This window comes from Telmatherina bonti (genome assembly GCF_933228915.1).
Source record: "Telmatherina bonti genome assembly, chromosome: 14".
Lineage (NCBI taxonomy): Eukaryota > Metazoa > Chordata > Actinopteri > Atheriniformes > Telmatherinidae > Telmatherina > Telmatherina bonti.
Genome location: NC_136612.1, coordinates 16,563,591 through 16,582,469, shown reverse-complemented (window position 1 = coordinate 16,582,469; position 18,879 = coordinate 16,563,591). Strand labels below are relative to the sequence as shown.

Sequence of the window (18,879 nt, the reverse complement as noted above, 5' to 3'; positions counted from 1 at the left end):
TGAAAATACAGAACTTCAAGCCATTTGTGCAACATACTGTTTTCACAAGAAGCTATACAATAAATCTGTGCCAAATGTTCTTGCTTATGAATTTCATGACAAATATACAACTACTTAAATCAATTAACTTTCAAAAAAAGAAGAAAACACATTTTATGTATGTTTCTTTTATTTCCCTTGTAAGCAGGAAGCAATCATTTTTCCTCTGGTAAACACATTTCCATCCAGCAGCTATTTCTTTAAAATAAACATTTACAAAATTAGAAAGAAAACAAAACACATCACAGAGGTTGAAAGCATAAATATTCACAGTATCTGTTTTGAAGTAATAGTCTCATGTTACAAATCCTCGCTTGGGCGAGGCAAATGAAATTACTGACTCGTTTCTGGTCAGAGCGTAAGACTTCCCATGTTTGAGCTGAAACCTTGCAGGTTCAGGCTTTATAAAGCGTAGCTGCTGGCCGTCCTGAGCAGATTGCGAGCTTGTGCAAATTCCTCAAACTTAAGCTAACTTGCAAGCGCTCTGATAATTGGCATTTCATTCTTTGACATTCATTTTCATTTTTTTAAATAAAGTGCTTTTCCTTCACAATTTGCTTTTTAGCATTTTGGATGATGCATGTCAGATAACAGATCTTAACGTGATACAAAAAGTATCCTGGTTAAAAAAAAAAAAGAAAAAAAAAAAAAAAAAAAGAAAAAGCGGACAAAATAAATCCAGGCACTTTTTGGTCTGAGAAAGGAAAAACATTATTCAAGTAAATCTTTGTTTCTCACAGTTAATGTAACATAAGCGAGGAGGCCTTAGTGTCGTCGTCTTCCTGTTAGCACTGGCCGCTGCCTCTCTGACACACCCGTCTTAGTTGCTTTTTTACTTCTTGTGTTTTCTTCTGTCTCCGTCGTGCAGCTCCGCGCTGGCCTGTCTCTTCTCTGTTTTGGGCTTCTGTGTTTCCCTCCCTTCTTCTCCTCTCTTGTCATGTTTGCTGTTCTCATGGCTAGCTGATGAGCTGACACTGCTACTGCTGCTGGGTCTCCGTCTCTCCTCCACCTTTTCAGTCTTGCCCTCCCTCCATCCGCCTCCATCTCCTTCTCGTCGTGCAGCCACCTCTGGATTCTCTCTCTCCCCTTTGCCATCTCTCCCCGTCTTAAACATCTTTTCTGGCTTCCACTTTCCTTTTTCTACCCTGCTTTCAGGTCGACTTTTGCTTCGCATTAATTCCCAATCAGCAAATCCTCTTTTGACGACTCCAAAGGGTTCAAAGGGAAGCAGGTCTCGCTGGTTAGAGAAGAGGGAAGGTGGGGAGTAGTGGGTCCTTGCAGGTCTCTCTTTATCTCCGTAGTTGGCTGACTGAATCTGGTGATTGGTGTAGTGGTGGAAAAGATCTTTGTCTTTACATTTGGAGCCCTGTGACACATCTCTGTGAAATCTGGGTGGATTCTGATCAGGCAGGTTGGTAGATCTGCTCATCTCGTTGCTTCCTCTAGATGATTTCCAGTCATGACGGAATGAAGTCTTTCTGCCTCCCTGGCTGCCTCCTCGCCTCTCTATGTCTTGTAATGCTGGGGAAGAGAAGGACTGAGAGGAGGAGAAGTTTCTATTATGTACAAAGTTCGTTTTGCTACGCTCCCAGTCTCTCCTCCTCTCTTCTTCTCGTCCTGCTTGTTTTGATATTTTACCCTCTTTCTGTCTCTCGCTCTCGCCTCTTCTGTCTTTATCTGTCTGCCTCTTTGCCCTCGCCGTCTTGTCTCGGTCTCCACACGCGGTGCTGTCAGTTGTGTTGCAGCCACTAGAGGGAGCCACACCTGGCAGCAACCTGGACACAGACAAGTTTCTCTCCTTGTTTCTCCCTCTTGCTCGGTCCCTGTCTCTTTCTCCCTCCACTGACCATCGTCCCCGCTGTTCATTGTCTCCCACTGCTTCTCTACTGGTTTCTGTCACGGATGGACGAGACAGAGCCACAGTGTCAGCATCACCTCTGATCTCTCCATGATCCTGCTCTTCATTTTTGCCCCAGGTGGAGCAAGGCACCTGACAAAGAGAGAACATACCTACTTAAACAGCTCAGTAAGGAAAAGATTAAACATTGTTTTAAGGGTAAAAAAAAATTAAGGAAAGTTTGTGTTACAGTTTTGTTTGGTTAGATCACAATGAAAAAGTTTAAGACTGCTTTAAAAATGAGACTTAATATCTGCAATAACTTTCATCAAAATTTTAGACCACACTAGCTTTTGATGGGCTCCAGATTTTTCTTCCCAAATAAACATCAGCCATGAAATCCTTTAAGCAAGTCTGGGACTTCTGAAACACTGATGCCCACAGTCTTAAAAAGGTAAAACTATAGCACAGCATTTTTAAGCAGCCATTTCCTAAATGTGAAAATGATTTCATGGAAAAGATTTAACAGGTAATCACATTGAGCTGATGTTCAGGAGATCTTGTTTTCAACAGTTTGATCTGCAAATCAAAGCTGTCCCCCCCCCCCCTTTTTTTTTTTTTTACTGATAAAAACATTTAGGGATATTCGACAGATTAGAGATTTGTTCCATAAGAAACTTCTTAGCAGCAAATCATGGAAGCAGAGATAGAACTGAACAACATCTACAACACAATGAGAATCCTAAAGACACAATAAAATCCACTGTGGACCACCTCATGGGTGAAATCTGAAGGTTTCATCCTGACCCTCATGTTAAGTTTTTACAAGTTTTCACACCAACCTTTATTTGATATGTTTAATAAACCCACCAATAAGTAACAACTTTGTTTGACATTAAATAAATAATATTGAAGTTTCTTCCACAGGTTTAACATACCTGTTCTGATTGACTCACCGGTACGAGTAAGAGCTTTTCTTGTGCATCTTCAGACTCCTGCAGGGTCTCCATCACCGTCACTGCTCCACCAGCCACAGAGTTGCTCCTGGATATAAAACACAGAGATTTTAAATGGGTGAAGCTTTCATTTTTATTTGTACATTTAACAGCAACATATCTCCTACACTACTGTTTACATAACCTCTGACAACATAATGCTGAAGCAACCTGATTAGTCAACAGAAAGTGAACTAATCTAACAAGCTACTACAGTAATAATTCCCAGTTTCTGCCTCCTCCAGTTAGAAAAAAATGCTGTTTGACATGACTTTTATACATTTAACTGAGCAGATTTTGAACAAAAGACAAGAGATGAAGAAGTTGTTGGTAAATTTATGAACAAAAAAATACCTGTTTTCATATCTTTTGTAGAGGGTTCAGAGAGAAGAATAGGAGTCCTACATTCATATATTTAAATTGTTTGCTTGTCTCTACAACCTGCTGCACCTACTTCCTGCTTGTATGCTGAATCAGTGAGACTTTTCCACACTTCTAAAGGAAGAAAAACATGCTGAAAAAGAGTCGCTTTATTCTGACCTGCAATCATCCAGTGTATTGTTGCATCCATCATGGCGACTGTTTTCACTCCTCTGAATGTTGGAAGTCACCGTCTCATCCTCATCTTTCTTTTCTTCGCCCGTCGTTTCTTCCTCTGCTTGATCATTAAGTGAAGTAAATACTAACTCCACAGTCTCGTGTTCTTCTCCATCACCTTTCTCTGCCACTTCTTTCTTTCTCTTCACATCCTCCTCTCCCCCCTCTACAGTCAGGGCACAGTGCCATAAATCCATGTAGTCCTTCTCGCCGCCTGGTTTCTCACTGTCCTGTTCTCCGTCTACAGTTTTCGACTCATCCTTTACATCTTCAAAGGCAGCTTTTTTCCACAACTCTCCTCCTTCTTGCTCATCTGGTTTGATTTTCTCTTCAGACAAAGTTTCCAAGCTGGATTCTTTCATTTCATTCACTTCAGCTTCTGTCTCATCTTTGTTTGGTTCATCTTCTCTATGATCAGCCTGCTCCTGGTTTTCTTGTGCACAGACCTCTAAATTAATCATGCCCTGTGGATCGTTTGTTTCCTCCTTCTTTTTCCCATTCAGGTTGATGTTGATGCTGATCTTCTTCTGAGGCATGACCTTCATCCCTCCCTCCCAGATGTCTCTCGACGTCAGACTCCCCGCTCTTCTCTCCTCAAACTTGTCCGCTTTTTGCTTCTTTTTGTCAACCGGCTTTAGAGACTCACTCTGACTGTTTTCAGGGTCGACTGCAGTTTTGGTCTTCAGGCCCTTGCTGCTTCGAGGTTTTACAGTAATGCTACTTTGTTTCCTGTTTTTGTCTGAGCCTTCTCCTTTTCTTTTTCTGTTCTTCTCTGATCTGGAGTGAGGAGCTTTGCGGCGTCCAGGGTGGTCCTCTTTCTCTGTATCCCCGCCCGGCTTTGAGCTCAGCTTTATTTTGTGTTTTTTATCCACGTCTTGTTTCGAGCCTCTGCTCCATCCTTGCCGTCTTTCCGAATTTCTTTCCTCTTTAGTTTGTCTTTTACAGGCTTTGTCTTGTTTCAGAAGAGGTTGGACAGATTCTGTGACATCACTGGCAGCTGCTTTGAGACAAACTGCAGCGCCATCCTTTGGTTCAGTTTTGCATTTCTTCTCATCTTTCTTACCGCCGTCTGCAGAATCAGAGGATGACTCCCTGCTTCTTCCTCCACCATGTTTCTTCTGACTCTTTTCCTCATGTTTCAGCATGCTGAAGTCGGATTTGCTGCCTGATTTTTGCTCCTCTCCACTTTTAAGCAGCGTGGCTAATGTACAGCTGTAGTTTTCTGGACATAGCCTTGCCTGAGCTCCGTCTTTGGATGGTGTGGAGCCACTGTCGTTGGACGAGCGAGAGGGGGGAGAGCGGTCACTGTTGGCTTTGTAAGGTGAACCACTGTCACTTGAAGGATGAGACGGTGTGGAACGACTGTCACTCGAGGACTGAGAAGGAGGGGAGCGGCTGCAAGTGGACGAATCAGATGAAGGGGAGCTCGCGTCCACTGTGGTGGCTTGTTTATCTTCTGCTTGGTAGAAAAAGTCTTGAGGATAAGGAGGAGGAGGAAGGTGTAGCTGGTGGAACTGGGTGATGTAGCTGCTGAAATATTTCTCATACCATTCTTGGTAATCTTTCTTCCACTTCAGGTAGCGTTGCCTGTCCAGCTCCAGGTTGCTCGTGGTGTTTGCATTCTGGGTGTATGCAGATGAACTTCCTGTTTCCTTGCCTGAGCGTTCCCCACACATCTTTGAGCTGTGGCTGCTTGAAGATGACCTCTTGCTGTGATGACGGCTCTTCCGGTGGTCTAAAGATGACCTGGATCTGGAATGGTAGCCACCTCGAGGTGAAGAGGACGAGGATGGCGTGGTGGAGTGAGGGCGTTTGTAACCATAACTGTAACTAGGGTTGTGAGAGCGACCGTGGAAGTGTTTCTTACTGGAGCGAGGTCTGAATTATGAAAGAGGGGGAGGAAAGACAGTCATTTGTTTATAAGACACATTGCCAACACATCACTGTTTTACTGGAGTTTCTCCCTTCTGACTGGATAATGTTCATTAAAAAAGCAACATGAATAACTTCATGATAGAGAAAAAGAGATGCAACATTTTTTGTTGCATTGTTGCAACGATTCTGACAGATAAATGTTAGCTTGGTATGTGAATGGGGTTTATTGTGATGCACTTACAAACCTCACTAATCTACATTTTAGTTACATTATTTTCATCCACACACAAAATGCGTGTCTAACAATGACATAATGTTTTGGTTGCATGCTAGACTGGGACTGGTGACAGTCCAAAGCAACACCCTGCTGTGATCACAATCCTCATGGCTGATGAAATCTAGCACCAACCTTGTATTTTGAATAGTTTTGACCACCTATATTTTTCTTGGAAGACTGTTGAACAATCTATACTTTCATGATCAAATAAACTAGCCGTTTCCTGGTTTCCTTGATCGTTAAAGACGAGCTTTAGAGTCTACTACTCTCAGAAATATGAAGGATTTAAATATTTCATAAATGACTGCCTCTCTTATCTACGAGTGTCCCATTTGCTGACTGAATTGTATTTTCAACATCTTGAAAGACTTTGTCACAATTTTTTTTGGTGAAATCTATCAAATGTTTTTTTTTTTATTGTCCCAACATGCAAAACTAAAACATGTTCCAACTCAACCAAACAAGATACCTTGATCTGGACCGGGAGCGAGAACGTGAGCGACTTGATGAATGAGAATAGAAACGGGAGGACTTGGATTTGGAGGAGTCCAGATGAGAGGAGGAATGTCTGTGAGGCGACCTGTGTGACAAAGAGGAAAGCAAAAAACCTGATATGTATTAGTTTACAACACATCCTCAAGCAGTTAAACTGTACATCACAGTTTGTCGTTTTTAATCACGATTATACTAATATCTTACAATATTTTACTGCAATGGAAACGAGTGAGAAATACCTGTTGCACCATGGGAAAAAGAAATTTAGGCTTCTTTTAATCTTATATTTTTACATATCGGTTTGGAGCCAGTGTAGCAGAGATACTAACAACACAAACTTAATCTGGTGCAGGTCTAAGTGGGTCACTGATGTGAAGTAGATAACAGACTGGGCCGTTGTCAACCATCTCTGAGCTGGAATTATGCAATCCATCTTTTTCAGAAGCCAAAACACGCTCAGTTCTCCTGGACAAAACTAACTAGAAATCAAAAAGCAAAGAGCAGAATCTGCAACGATGTTGGGAATGAGTCCCAAGCTTTGAGTTTTGCTGTTTTGTGTGCCGTGACATGTTTATACCTTTTCTTTTACATTTCCAATTGATTCCTTTGATCCCAAAGCATCAGTAATTTCCATGTGATTTCTAAAGGGATGTTTTTCTCCATATATTTTGAAAATGAACATGAACATGGTGATTCTGAACATCCATCTATCCATCCATCTGTGAGGTTTTTTGTTCTTGCGTACAATCTGAATTTCATTTATAAGAAAATTGAAAACATTCAGTAGACAAGAGGAGCGAAGTCCTCACATCTTGTCTTTTGACCTTATTTTAAGAACCAAACCATTTCTTTTCTGGATGAACGTAGTGGAAAATTCCCTTCACCTTTCGTTTTTCCTTCTTTGGTGCCTGTACCACTCCTTGGGGATGAGGACAGGGATAGATGATGAGGAGACAGAGGAGGCGAGAGGAGGGATGGGGGCACCCTGGGGGTTGTGAAGCATCCATTCAGGTGTGGCTGGTAGGTATCCAGGGGGGTAACTGCTGTGAGGCTGGTGAGTTGGGATGAATGTGTGAAAAGGTGTATAGGGAAAAACAGGTGAAGGTGTGGCTGAGAATGAAGATGAGGATGATGAAGAGGTGCTAGGCTGGGGGGTGCTTAATTCAGTCAATCCTCCAGGAGGACAACCTGAGGATGAGGGGGCACTATTGGGAAGATACAGTAACAGAAAAATACATCAGTAACAAAGGGAACGGACAGCAACAACAACAGACCAGTAAACATAAACACAAACACTCTGCGTACCCGTCCCATGAGGCTGATGATCCAGACCGCCTCTGGGCTGAATCTGTGGATTTAGAGAAAAAATATGTTTCCTGTCATCCTTTACCCATCGAAGACTGCTTTTAAACTTTATGGATTAACTGCGTTACTAATGAACTAAACACAAATTAACACAAAAAAATAGAAAACACTGAGGAACAACATACAACAACCAAAATCCCACTTTGAAGTCACTCACCAGAAGAGGTGTGTTTTAGATGAACACTGAGCGTCTGAGGCTGATCAGCCACTGGAGGATCGTTTACCTGATCAGACACAAGCATCACAAAATGTTATTACAGTGGAGTGTTGGTGTGTGTTCATGTCGTCTGCTTCCACTCACCAGTGATGATGCATCGGCAGGAGATTTGTCAGAAACCAACATGGCCGGGTCGACAGATGCAGAGTCATTGCTCGTCTTTCCTTCAGCCTCACTGAGTAAACAGAAAATAAAAAACAAACACACACACACACACACACACACACACACACACACACACACACACACACACACACATCACAATAATTTAACCTGGCAGCTCAAAATCACATAATTAGCTAAATTAAATCTTTTTTTAAATGCATTTCAATGATTCTTCTTTTAAGCAGTGTTTTAGGTAGTTGACCGGGAGTCTCCAGATCCAGACATCAAGGGCCACAATCATGCATGTTTTCCATGCATCCCTGCTCCAACACACCAGACTCAAATCAATCTGTTATTCTGAAGAACTTCATAGGTTGTTGGGTCCATTTAATGTGAGCCACATGCGTTGGAACAGGGATACGTCAAACACCTGCCAGACAGCAGCCCTCGAGGACTGTATTTGGACACCTCTGCTGTAGACATGTACCATCAACGATAGTCTACAACCTAAAACTTGCAAAGTAGAAACAGTAAAATATAAATCACTTGTTATCTTAAACCTGAGCAAATTAAATATTTGAAATCTGAATATCGGTTTATGTGTTCACATACTTGTCAGATGTCATTGCAGGTTTTTGCACAGATGTGTTCGACATGCCAGCAGAGGTCAGTACTGTTGCTACAGTGGAAACATCAGGTAATGGTGGAGTTCTCACAGCCTTCGGAGGGTTCAGGAAAGAGTTGTGTAGCAGAGAGAATATAAGAGAAATCCGAATAAATAGCTATGAAGAATCCTGCTGTTGTGTCACATGCATTCAAGAAATTTTACAAGCGAATGAGAGGCTGATTTAAGATCAGACATGTATGAGGTTCACCTGCTGGCTGCAGAGTAGGTGTGCAGGCTTCTGATGGCTTTGCAAACCGAGTGGGGGAGGTGTGGGGACAGGGCTTGGAGCTGGAGTTGCATTCTGGGACTGAGATGCGTCACAGCTTCGTCGCGAGTTTTTAATGTTGCCTTGCTCTTTTTTAAAATTGTTTACAGCCTTTTGATTGAGACAGAGAAAATGAAGGCATTTTGAAACCAGAAAATAGAAACTCACATGAAGTTAAAGTGTTACTGAGTCAACTCACCTGTCTGAGAAATTTATTTGCTATCAAGGTATCAGGAGAGACGTCTGACTGGCCACATGTTGGGCAGACGTGATCCTCTGAATCAAGCAAAGCGGTGCGAATACCTGAGTAAGACAGACCGCTCAGATGTGAAGACTTGTTTGTCAGGCAGCACAATATCAGGAAAACATGCAATATCACTGTTGAATACTGCAAAGATTTGTGATAGATCAACGCATACTTTAATATGTTGTGCTATCGTGTGACATATTAACATCCTCTTCCCAACATGTTAGCATTAAAGTTGTCTCTGAGTGTGTGTGTGTGTGTGTGTGTGTGTGTGTGTGTGTGTGTGTGAAGCTCACAGTCATCGCAGTAGCTGTTTCCACAGCAGGGTATGACCACAGCATCACTCAGTAGGTCGTGACATATCAGGCAGAGGTGCTCGTCAGGGATGGGATCCTCCTCTCCTTCAGATTTGGGTTGCTCCTGTGGAATAAACGGAGGCCTCTCCTTCTTTCCAATAGCGTATGCCTCACTATGAACACACAACACCACAAGCCGCAGAAATTCGCATCTGCTTGTCATAAAAGCTGATATTTTGAAGAATAACAATAACAAATATGTACTTGTGAAAGAGGACTTAAGTGTGAAAAAACCCCACAAAGACTGGACTGAGATGAGATAAAATGATCTCTTCTGTTTCAGTGGATCCATTTGTGAAGGCATAAATGTGTAGAATTGGTCAAACTTTTTTTTAGTTTAAATCAATCTCCAGTTCATTAAAAGTTAAACCTGTTGCTTTATCTGTTGCAGTTAAGCAATCAAAGTAGTTCATATTTCCTCATAGTTGGCAACGATGAGAGGCTGACCAGCTCTTACATCACAATCTTCTCTTAGAGGAACTCAAATGACAGATGTCACAGCAGCCCGTTAGAGCGTGCTGCTACAGAACATCGTTTATAGCTTCGTTACCAAAAAAGCTGAGCGCAAATGCAGCAACTGTTCATATCCAGCTAACTGCAACTTGTTGCATCAGGAGTAAACTCACACACACATTTTTTGGAGCATGATGCAGACCTGAATGTTAGTCAAGTAAAACTGGGAAGTACTAAGTAATAACTAAATGCATCTGTTAAGTTAGTCATAGTGCTTTTTTTTTTTTTTTTTTTTTTTTTAAATTTTTATTGTTTTAGAGACCAGCAATGTTAAAGGATAAATTTACTGACAAGCATGAGATTTATGAAAAGAATGATGGCATTTTCATAAATGATACAGTAATTAACTTTGTGGCCTTGCACTGACAAACATGAGCAATTTAATTTTCAGCAGAAACAGAGCAGATTAGTTTGTTTCCCAAAATATCACTTCCCTCTTAGATTACAAACAACGACACACACAGACACACACACAAACCCTTTGATTCACACTTACGCATCTATAGCTGGAATTGCGTAACGGCCACAGTTGGTCAGCATCACTCCCTTAATGTTGGGATCGTCCACTTCAACCATGAAGGAACGAGGAATTCCAGTGCTTTTCTTTATCCTTGGAGGAGCCTCAAAGTTTTTATCCTGCTGCCAAACAATAAACATTTGAAGCAAGAAATCAATGTTACAAAAAAAAAAAAAGGAAAAAAATCTAGTTGATCAATGCCCTGGCCAACAAAAAAACCTCATACCAGCTTTGAAGCATGGTGGAGGAAGCATCATAGGATGGGTCTACTTGGGCTTTCTAGAGATTTTGTTTGGGTTGATTCAATGAATTCAACACAGCAACAAAGACATTTAAAATAGCTTCCATTGGACAGATTTAACAGGACATGAGACAAGGTTATTGGCCTGAAGCCTAGAGAAAGTCTGTTGATGCAACAAGACATTCATCTACTTTAATACATAAAAAAACCCATCTGCAATGCTGTCTGCCACACAATTAAGCTTGGAAGATACCAGTACACTTCTGCCCATGTTTAAAGGAAACATCAGCTCTAAAGTAAACATCAGATCTACAGGAAACATCAGATTTAAATGGGTGGAAAGATGTTGCATGACATCGGCTTACTGCAGTAGTTGGGCAGTTCTTGATGTGGTGCCCGGTGTTTCCACAACGATAGCAGGTGTAATTGTCTGGAAGGACGGTGCCAAATTTTGTGTTCAAACTAGACAGAGAAAGAGAGAAGGTGCACAATGTTAAAACATTAAAAAAAAAAAAAAAAAAAAAAAAAAAAAAAAAGAATAAGAAGAAACAGTAAAAAAAAAAAATTACAACTCACTTCATAGGATCATATGAGGTCTGATTCGCTACAACTCTAATCTTCTCCTCCTCTGATACATTTGCATCAACGAGGTTAGCCATCTGGATCTACACGTACAAATTTTAAGTGTTAAACAGACAAAAAAAACAAACAAAAAAAAACAAAACAGGCCAGGGTTGTTTCATTTTAGCTGATGAACAAGAATTTTAGACATCTTTAAATAAGAAAAGAGAAAGGGAGCATACCCTGGTGAAAAGTGACAAGGCTTTGGAAGAGCTGCGGTCATCCATCTGTTAAACACAAAATCTGTTTAACAGAAAAAAGTATCCAGGTGAAATGTCACAAATCTTTGAAAACAAACTTGGAAGTTTGAGTAAAACCACCCAAATCAAGCACAAAAATGTCACAACAGTTGTTTTGTAACAGGGCGAAAATAATCCGTCCTTCTGGACTTGACTTTGAAGTTCTCGTGATGGCTTTTACTAAGATCATTGAACTTTGAATTTCCCCTCGGGGATGAATAAAGTATCTTTGATTTGATTTGATCATCCATCTTGTCACATCTCCCCTTTTACAGCCTTCACATGGATATTTATGCATTCAACTCAGACACCATTAACAATGCATTGACATACATTCTTAGTAACGTCAGCATTATATATTTCATTATCACGTTTTGATTTCTTATAATTCACATTTCAAACTTGTACCTTTCTAAAACATGTTTTTCTTTTTCATCTTTTCTATTCTCTTTATTTTACATGCCATAAATGTTGATTCATGGCAGAGAACTGGCCTTTTTAATCTTATGGTCATGAAAACCACTACTTCCACTGCCATTGTAATTGTACAAAGACTTGCTCGTGTACCACACCAGATACCAGAGGATTCCCATAAGGGCTACACACCAGAAAACACGCTGCTTTGGGATTTGCAAGTTTCTGTTCAACGATAAACAGAAAACCAACTCCAAAGTAACAACATGGAGTTGTAATCAGTATTTAAGGTTCATAAATCAAGGATATTGGGTATCCATTCAAATTTTTCCCTAGTCATCTCAATATAACGTCACACACGTGCTGTTAATTTCAGCAGGCATGGTAGGTACTGGTAAATAAACGCATATTTACAGTAAAATCTCTGCTTAGTTGCTTAAATATGAGAAAAGATCTTTAGAATGATTTGTTTTTCCAATAACATGTGAAAACTTATAATGAACAAGTATTTTTTAAGACCTGAATTCCAAGAGCTTACCATTCATGTAGTTAAAGTTAAGAATATCTGCTGTTTTATTATTTATTGACTTTTTCTTCATAAGTGGATCTCTAGCATAAATGCATATTGCTATATGGTTGGAATAACCTTCCAAACAACAACAAAGTATGAAGAGAGTTTGATCATTTTAAATGTCTAATTATGACTATTAACTAAAAGTGAGTCATCTGAGGTGACAAAACAAGTGTAGCTGTCGACATCTTCCTCTCCAGTGAAATGAAACAAATTCAATACATTGCACAGCTTTATACAAATTAGTTTATTGAAGAAAAACACAAAAGGGAAAAAAAAAAGGATATGCAGTCCAACTCAGGCTCAAAGTATTAAGAAGAGTGGCAGACACTTTGCCTACTGAGAGACCAAAGAGAAAATGAGGTCAGGTCAGTGCACACTGGTTCAGACTGCAGCATGTCAAGCTTTCTATTTGACTTTCCCAGAAACACAAGTCCATGAAAGGGATTCAGTAGCAAATAACGCACCACTTTGTTCATGAAGACTAGGATGAAGAGGGGAAATTATGTCAGTATAATTTGAATAAGAATATTTTTCATGGCTGTGCAACTTCAATTTCAACTGACTTTAAAAGTAAAAGAAGGTGTTTGGTGTTAAATAGGATATCAAACAGGTCACAGTGCAGATTGGTCTAAACCTATTTTACTTATACATTTTATAGTTTACTAAAACTGTTGACATACCATGACTATACAGAAGATGTTAGGAAGTTGTGAGATAGAATTTAAACAAAGATTATGCTGAGGCAGTTTGTGGAGGACACACTGCTGACTGATGCTTGTCAGCAGAGTCCATAACTTAAAACAACAGTTGGGTTTATCAGCTGTGAATAGCTGGCCTGCATGATAACACCCAACCCACCCATGTTGCTCTGAGCTCTCAGAGATACTGAATGAAGTCCAACAATGCATAGTGACTGGTGACACAGCAGCCTGTTTGATTATCAGCTGACAACTTTGGTTTATGATACCAGAATAGTTTGTTTTCCCTCTTTGTGACTGTGTGTAAACAGTTTAGTGGAGGAAAAGCACTTTTTTAAAACAAATACCATCTTTTGATAACTGTTTTAATAAATTAATGTTCTAAAATCTCATTTTGAAGCTTCTCCCTTTAAGTACAGTCTAAAAATGGCTTAATGTTAAAGGAACTGCTAAAGGAAAATCATTTCATTCCAGTTAAAACAAAATCTGATATTTTATGCCTGATGTCATGTTTGCCAGCAGTAACCAGCATTTTACAAGCATTTTGTGCCTGCGTGTGGTGCAAAATTACATTTTAACAGAAGCACAGCTCATATTAAGGGATTTCTTTTAAGCACAGGGTGAAAAATGTGTGTGTATTGTGGAGCTGTGGGCAAAGTACAGTGAGATTTTGTTTGGCTACGTACAGCTCTGCTGGCTCCGAAGGTGTGGTGGCCCTGGACTTCTGATCGTTCACTGAAACACAAAAAGAAACCTTTTTTTTTCTTTACCACAGTTCTGAATGATGGTGTAATGGGATGTTCATCTTTAGGATAAGAAACAAAAACATGAAAGTAATACTACATTTGTGCTCTGAGCAAAGTTTACCCAATTTTGTAAAGCCAACATGATTTTTATGAGGTACAAAAATCAACTAAATATCTCTAGAGCAGAATGAGAATTTAATATTACAAATATAAACATTGCAGGGAGTCCTCATTTGCATTTCAGTTTAGATTTATACAATTGTTATTTTGTTTCATTTTAGTTAAGAAATAATAATATAAAACAAGCAACAAAATAAAAAACTTTGCTTACTTCCTTTGAACTTTACCAAATTTGTGCAAAACACAGAAAAACATGATAAAAGAGAGCAGAAGCATAAAAATGAAATAGTGCAAATGGTCAGGAGATGTAAGAAGGACCCAACTGCTTCACCTTTTCTGCCATGGTATATATTATTTTTAAAGATTAGTTCATAGTCAGCAGAGGCATTCATGGCCTAATTTATAATCATTTTTGGGACAACTGTGCCAGTGCTTCAAATGTATGAGCATTCGATCGATACAAACTCCACTGTAGAGGTTTGGATAATGGGAAGTTCTCCTGACAAGTCTCTCCTCAAAACCAGTGTCCATGTTGTTCTTAGACTCCTTGCCTAGCAGAGTCTTTGCCAGGTATGACTATTTTCTGATTGTAAACTAGGAGCAAGCAGAGTCGTAGACGGCTTGCAGGGTTAAAAATACAGTCCAGTACAGTGTCCGGACTACAACACTAACTGTGCACGGGCCTTGCAAGCAAGTGGTCTCTACTGGCACTGCGAGTTTAGTTTAAAATTAAAGCAAAAATATTACAGAAGCCTGTGGTACACTGAAATTATCCAGAGCAAAAACTCACTTCAGACTACATCTGGAATTTCCATTTAACCTGAAAGCATGGACATTGAAATAAAATCTGACCTGTCCTCACAGAGACTAATAATGTAGTATTTACATCTATGATTTCATTAGTGTTAAAGAACTATAATAATTCTTCACCATAAAAAGTCAACTAATTACATCCACTGACTCTAAATAGCTGCTAAACTATATAAAATGACTCTTCCATAAAAACAATACCACCCATAAATCCTTCTTATAATGGTACAATAATCTAATCTAGTCGGTAGGACTGTGACGATATGCTTTTGTCCCGATTTAATGCAATTTTTCGGGTGCCGATTCGATTTAAATTGCAATTCTCACAATTATTCGATATTGCTGATTTTTGTAGACAAAAAAAAATGTAGAAAACGTTTTTTGCTTGTCATTTTTCTTAATTTCAGATAGGAAAAAACAACACAGTATCCAGACCATGATTCTGCTGCTATCATGCCCAAGAAGACAAGTAAGATGAGCAATAAAAAAAGACAAAATGTATAATGGGTTATTTTTATTTGAAAACAAAAAAAAACAAAACAAAACAAAACAAAAAAAATCAATTTTAGAATTGTGAAGCAAAAAAATCCCAATATTAGATTTTTTTAAATTCGATTTTCCCACTCCTAATTGGTTTTAGAAAAATGTCTCAATGTAAAATGCGACATTGTGAGGGTAAACTCTTTCTTGGAAGTTTTCTGCTTGTACAAACATTTTCTTCATTTAATTTTGTGAACAACGTTGCAGCGGTGTTGCTTCAGCCTCAGGTATTTCCACCGGTCTACACAGTACTGTCAGGGCCAAACACATGACTGCTCTCCATTTTGGCTCGCTAATATCCCAGTAATCCTAGAGTTTGCTAATATTCGCAATGTGGAAATGGGATGAAGAAGTGTTGGACAAGCGTAGACTACATCAGCCAGTGTAGAGCTACCATAATGTTGAGGGATTGTCTGAGAGAAGCATGACACAACTAAAGGTAGACTAGTAGGTGGTGGTTTTCAGTTTGCTCAGGTAGGGTGGAGTAGAAAATTGCAGGAAAATCAACAATAATAACAGTGAAGAAATTCAGCTGCAAAAGCCCAAAATACACACTTACATGTGGGTCTTGTTGGTCTTGTTACTTGAGCTGGATCTGACTCCCATGATGGGGATTCTCCTGACGATGACAGAGGAACCTTTCGGGATCAAATCTTCATTGTCTGTGTACTCTGAGAAGTAAGAAAGTATGTGAGGGTTTTATTTACATGTCACACAAACAGGAACACCAACAACTTTTTCACAGTGAATGAACACAAAGCCAAAGAGAACATGAACTGATTTTCAGTGTTTTACAACTTAAAATAGTTTTGTTTTTTTTTTTTTTTGTTTTTTTATTGCAAAGCCTTTGTTCTGTTTTATTTCCAATCTCTGAATCATGTGTGAAAGTTTCCTCTCGTCATATCAGATCTTCTGAGAAAAAGTAATTACAGAGCTTATAAATGATTTTCAAGCCGTTCAGCAGAATGTTGACACAATCTTTGGTGACATTCATCACTTACTGGTAAAGTAAGTTTTTAATCTGCACCACTCCTCTCTTTTGCCAAGTTTGTTGATACAACCTTCAGTATTGTGCAATATTCCAGAGTAAGAGATTCTCATGAAAACATGAACTTGATGGCTGCACTACATCTCAAAGTTTGGCCGGGATAATGTGTGGGATCCCCTCTTTCAACAACAAACACCAGAGAACTGAGGAAACCAGTTTGTGTTTGGTAGAGGACCACTGTCCCGTTCTTGTCAGAATGAGGATGATTGCTGTTCAACAGTCCTGGACCTGTATTTTGCACCTCATGGTGTCAACTGATAAAAGATCTGGTCTGTACTGTTGTAACACATGGAGTATGCAGACCTTAGCAATGTCAGATTCAAATATGAAAGACTTTCCCAGAGAAGAGCATGTTTACAACCAGTATATATTGATGGTAGCTTTTCAAACATGCACACTGTTAGTCAGTCCCACAGGTACCAATTAATGACTTTACCATCAGAGATTCAGATTTTAGACCAGAGTTCTGAGAACAAGCTAGATGGAAACTCCTCTGTGCTCCCAAAGATGCAGAGTTAATCATTTCCATCAAACATTTCTCATGTCAGTTATCTGACCACAGACCGTATTAACTTTAGCTTTGTATATTCAAGCCATCAGTTACATATTTTTCCACCAGTTTCTGTCAAGTACCACTTCCTTTTCATCTTTTTGTTCCTCTCTCCCACCTTCTTTGAAATGTTAATTGTCTCAAATTTCACACAAGCTAATATTTTTCTCACATTCAATACATGATCTTTTTCTTTTTTTTTTTTTTAGAACATTTTTACTTGGATATAAGTTTATGAACATTTTCTGTTTGGGTAGTTTGGCTTCCTCCCAGTGTGCAAAGAAAGAAAAAAAAAAGCATGTTAGGTACAAGTTTGGTTGAGCGTGTATCTCCAGTGTACACTGCCTCCTGCACCATGGCAACTGGGATATGCTCTGGCGACCATAAATCCTGACTGCATTGAAGCAGGTAAGAAAAACCTACCCTTTTAGCTTTTAGATAATTTTAGCTGTCTTTTAGTCTTTATTTTTATTTGCCTTTTTTTTTTAAAACCATGTTTCATCATTTTATTTAAATATGTAGTTATTTTATTTTTTCTTATGTTCATTTTCATCTTATTGTTTTTAGCTGTTCTTTGTTAGGTTACTTTTATTTGTTCTTTTTAAACTTAGTAAATTCCAGTATTTTCCTCATGAGGATCGTCCGCACTGGGGGCTAAGCCTACTCAATCTGCCGGGCCATTACAATGGGTATTTTGACGGGATGGCTCTTGCATTGCAGCCTTTTGGCTGTGGAGTGGATCTGGGACTACCCTGAGTCATGGCCCTTACAGTGGTGACGGCCTCTGCGGTTATGGGCGGGAGGCCCCTACAGTGAAATAATCTCCAGGACATCGTCTCCGTGCTGTGTCCCAAGCCAGATGTTTATTTATTTCATTATTTATTTGTTGGTTAAGGACACAAGATATGCTTTTAGAGTTGTGCTATGCAACACAGGACTGGGAGTGTGTGTCTGTGTGAATGATTATGTGTGTCCATATATTTGTATTCTTTGTTGTTTTAATATCTGTAAAGCACTTTAGGCTGCTTTGTGTATGAAAGGTTCTATACAAATAAATTTGATATGAAAACATAGATGTAAGGAGGGATTTAAGTATTTTCAAAGCAACAATGTGATTCTAAGAGCGATTTAAGAAAACTTGGCATTTCAGCAAGGTATGCAGTGTGTCCTTAAAATATTTGTAGAAACGGGAAAAGTAGATGATGAACAATGTCTTCAAGAAATGTGCAAAACATATCTATCCAAGTTCAGGCACAAGATGCATCAGATGTTTTATTCAGGCCATCTAGTCACTGGAGTGTCATCAGACATTGTCTCCTTGGAAGGAGTTGTAAAAGAAACACTTGTGAAGTTTGACAGGTTTTCTCAGTGAAGAATGCTAATTAAGCCTCCATCTTGCATCTTACCTTTACTCTGAGCGCTCTACTGCTAGTAAACCAGTCTGATGTTGACGCTTGTCTTATCTCTTGCTCTTTTCCTTTCTCTCTTTGTTTTCCTCTCATCCTTGGATAATGTCCTCTTCAGTTTCTTAGATAAATCAGCCACAATGCAAGTTCAACGCAGCCAGTGTGTCTTCATCCAGTTGCTAGCATGTGGCACGGTGCATAAAGCAAAATTCTGCTGTAAAGTAACGCAGCATCTCAGAAGTAAAAGTTGCAAGTGAAGCTTGTCAGCCACAGGACGCTGCTGGGCGAAGACAGCTCTGTTTATGTACATAATAAATGGGGGGAAAAAAGGAAAATGGGAAACAAAGAAAGGTTTGAGATATGCCAAATGTCAAGACCTGGGCTAAATATCAGTGGCAACATAGATTCTTCTCCCAAAGCTCAGATTTAAGCTTCGCTGAGTGTAAGATCTTCTTGACAGATTTATTTTCCCGTTATCAAAAGAAGGGCTTTGAAATGTCATTGA

At 39.4% G+C, this 18,879-nt stretch overlaps 1 protein-coding gene across 3 annotated transcripts in view; it reads right to left on the bottom strand.

The window, feature by feature from the left end:
* Window positions 1–233: 233 nt before the first annotated feature.
* Window positions 234–18,879, bottom strand: part of LOC306765847 (uncharacterized protein) — a 20,233-nt gene continuing 1,587 nt past the window's right edge. Inside the window, exons 2-19 of one of the 3 annotated variants that reach the window (XM_079253361.1) lie at window positions 15,930–16,041; window positions 13,841–13,889; window positions 11,412–11,456; window positions 11,185–11,273; window positions 10,974–11,070; window positions 10,347–10,489; window positions 9,278–9,450; window positions 8,934–9,037; window positions 8,678–8,845; window positions 8,415–8,521; window positions 7,782–7,872; window positions 7,638–7,704; window positions 7,421–7,463; window positions 7,000–7,320; window positions 6,090–6,200; window positions 3,412–5,346; window positions 2,833–2,920; window positions 234–2,029 (exon numbers count right to left, since the gene is read on the bottom strand). In XM_079253361.1, the coding sequence (XP_079109487.1) occupies window positions 872–2,029; window positions 2,833–2,920; window positions 3,412–5,346; window positions 6,090–6,200; window positions 7,000–7,320; window positions 7,421–7,463; window positions 7,638–7,704; window positions 7,782–7,872; window positions 8,415–8,521; window positions 8,678–8,845; window positions 8,934–9,037; window positions 9,278–9,450; window positions 10,347–10,489; window positions 10,974–11,070; window positions 11,185–11,273; window positions 11,412–11,456; window positions 13,841–13,889; window positions 15,930–16,041 (4,901 nt within the window). In that variant the 3' untranslated portion in view covers window positions 234–871. Of the gene's footprint in view, window positions 2,030–2,832; window positions 2,921–3,411; window positions 5,347–6,089; window positions 6,201–6,999; window positions 7,321–7,420; window positions 7,464–7,637; window positions 7,705–7,781; window positions 7,873–8,414; window positions 8,522–8,677; window positions 8,846–8,933; window positions 9,038–9,277; window positions 9,451–10,346; window positions 10,490–10,973; window positions 11,071–11,184; window positions 11,274–11,411; window positions 11,473–13,840; window positions 13,890–15,929; window positions 16,042–18,879 lie in introns of those variants that run through there. The other 2 variants (XM_079253362.1, XM_079253363.1) reach the window with 2 other exon arrangements.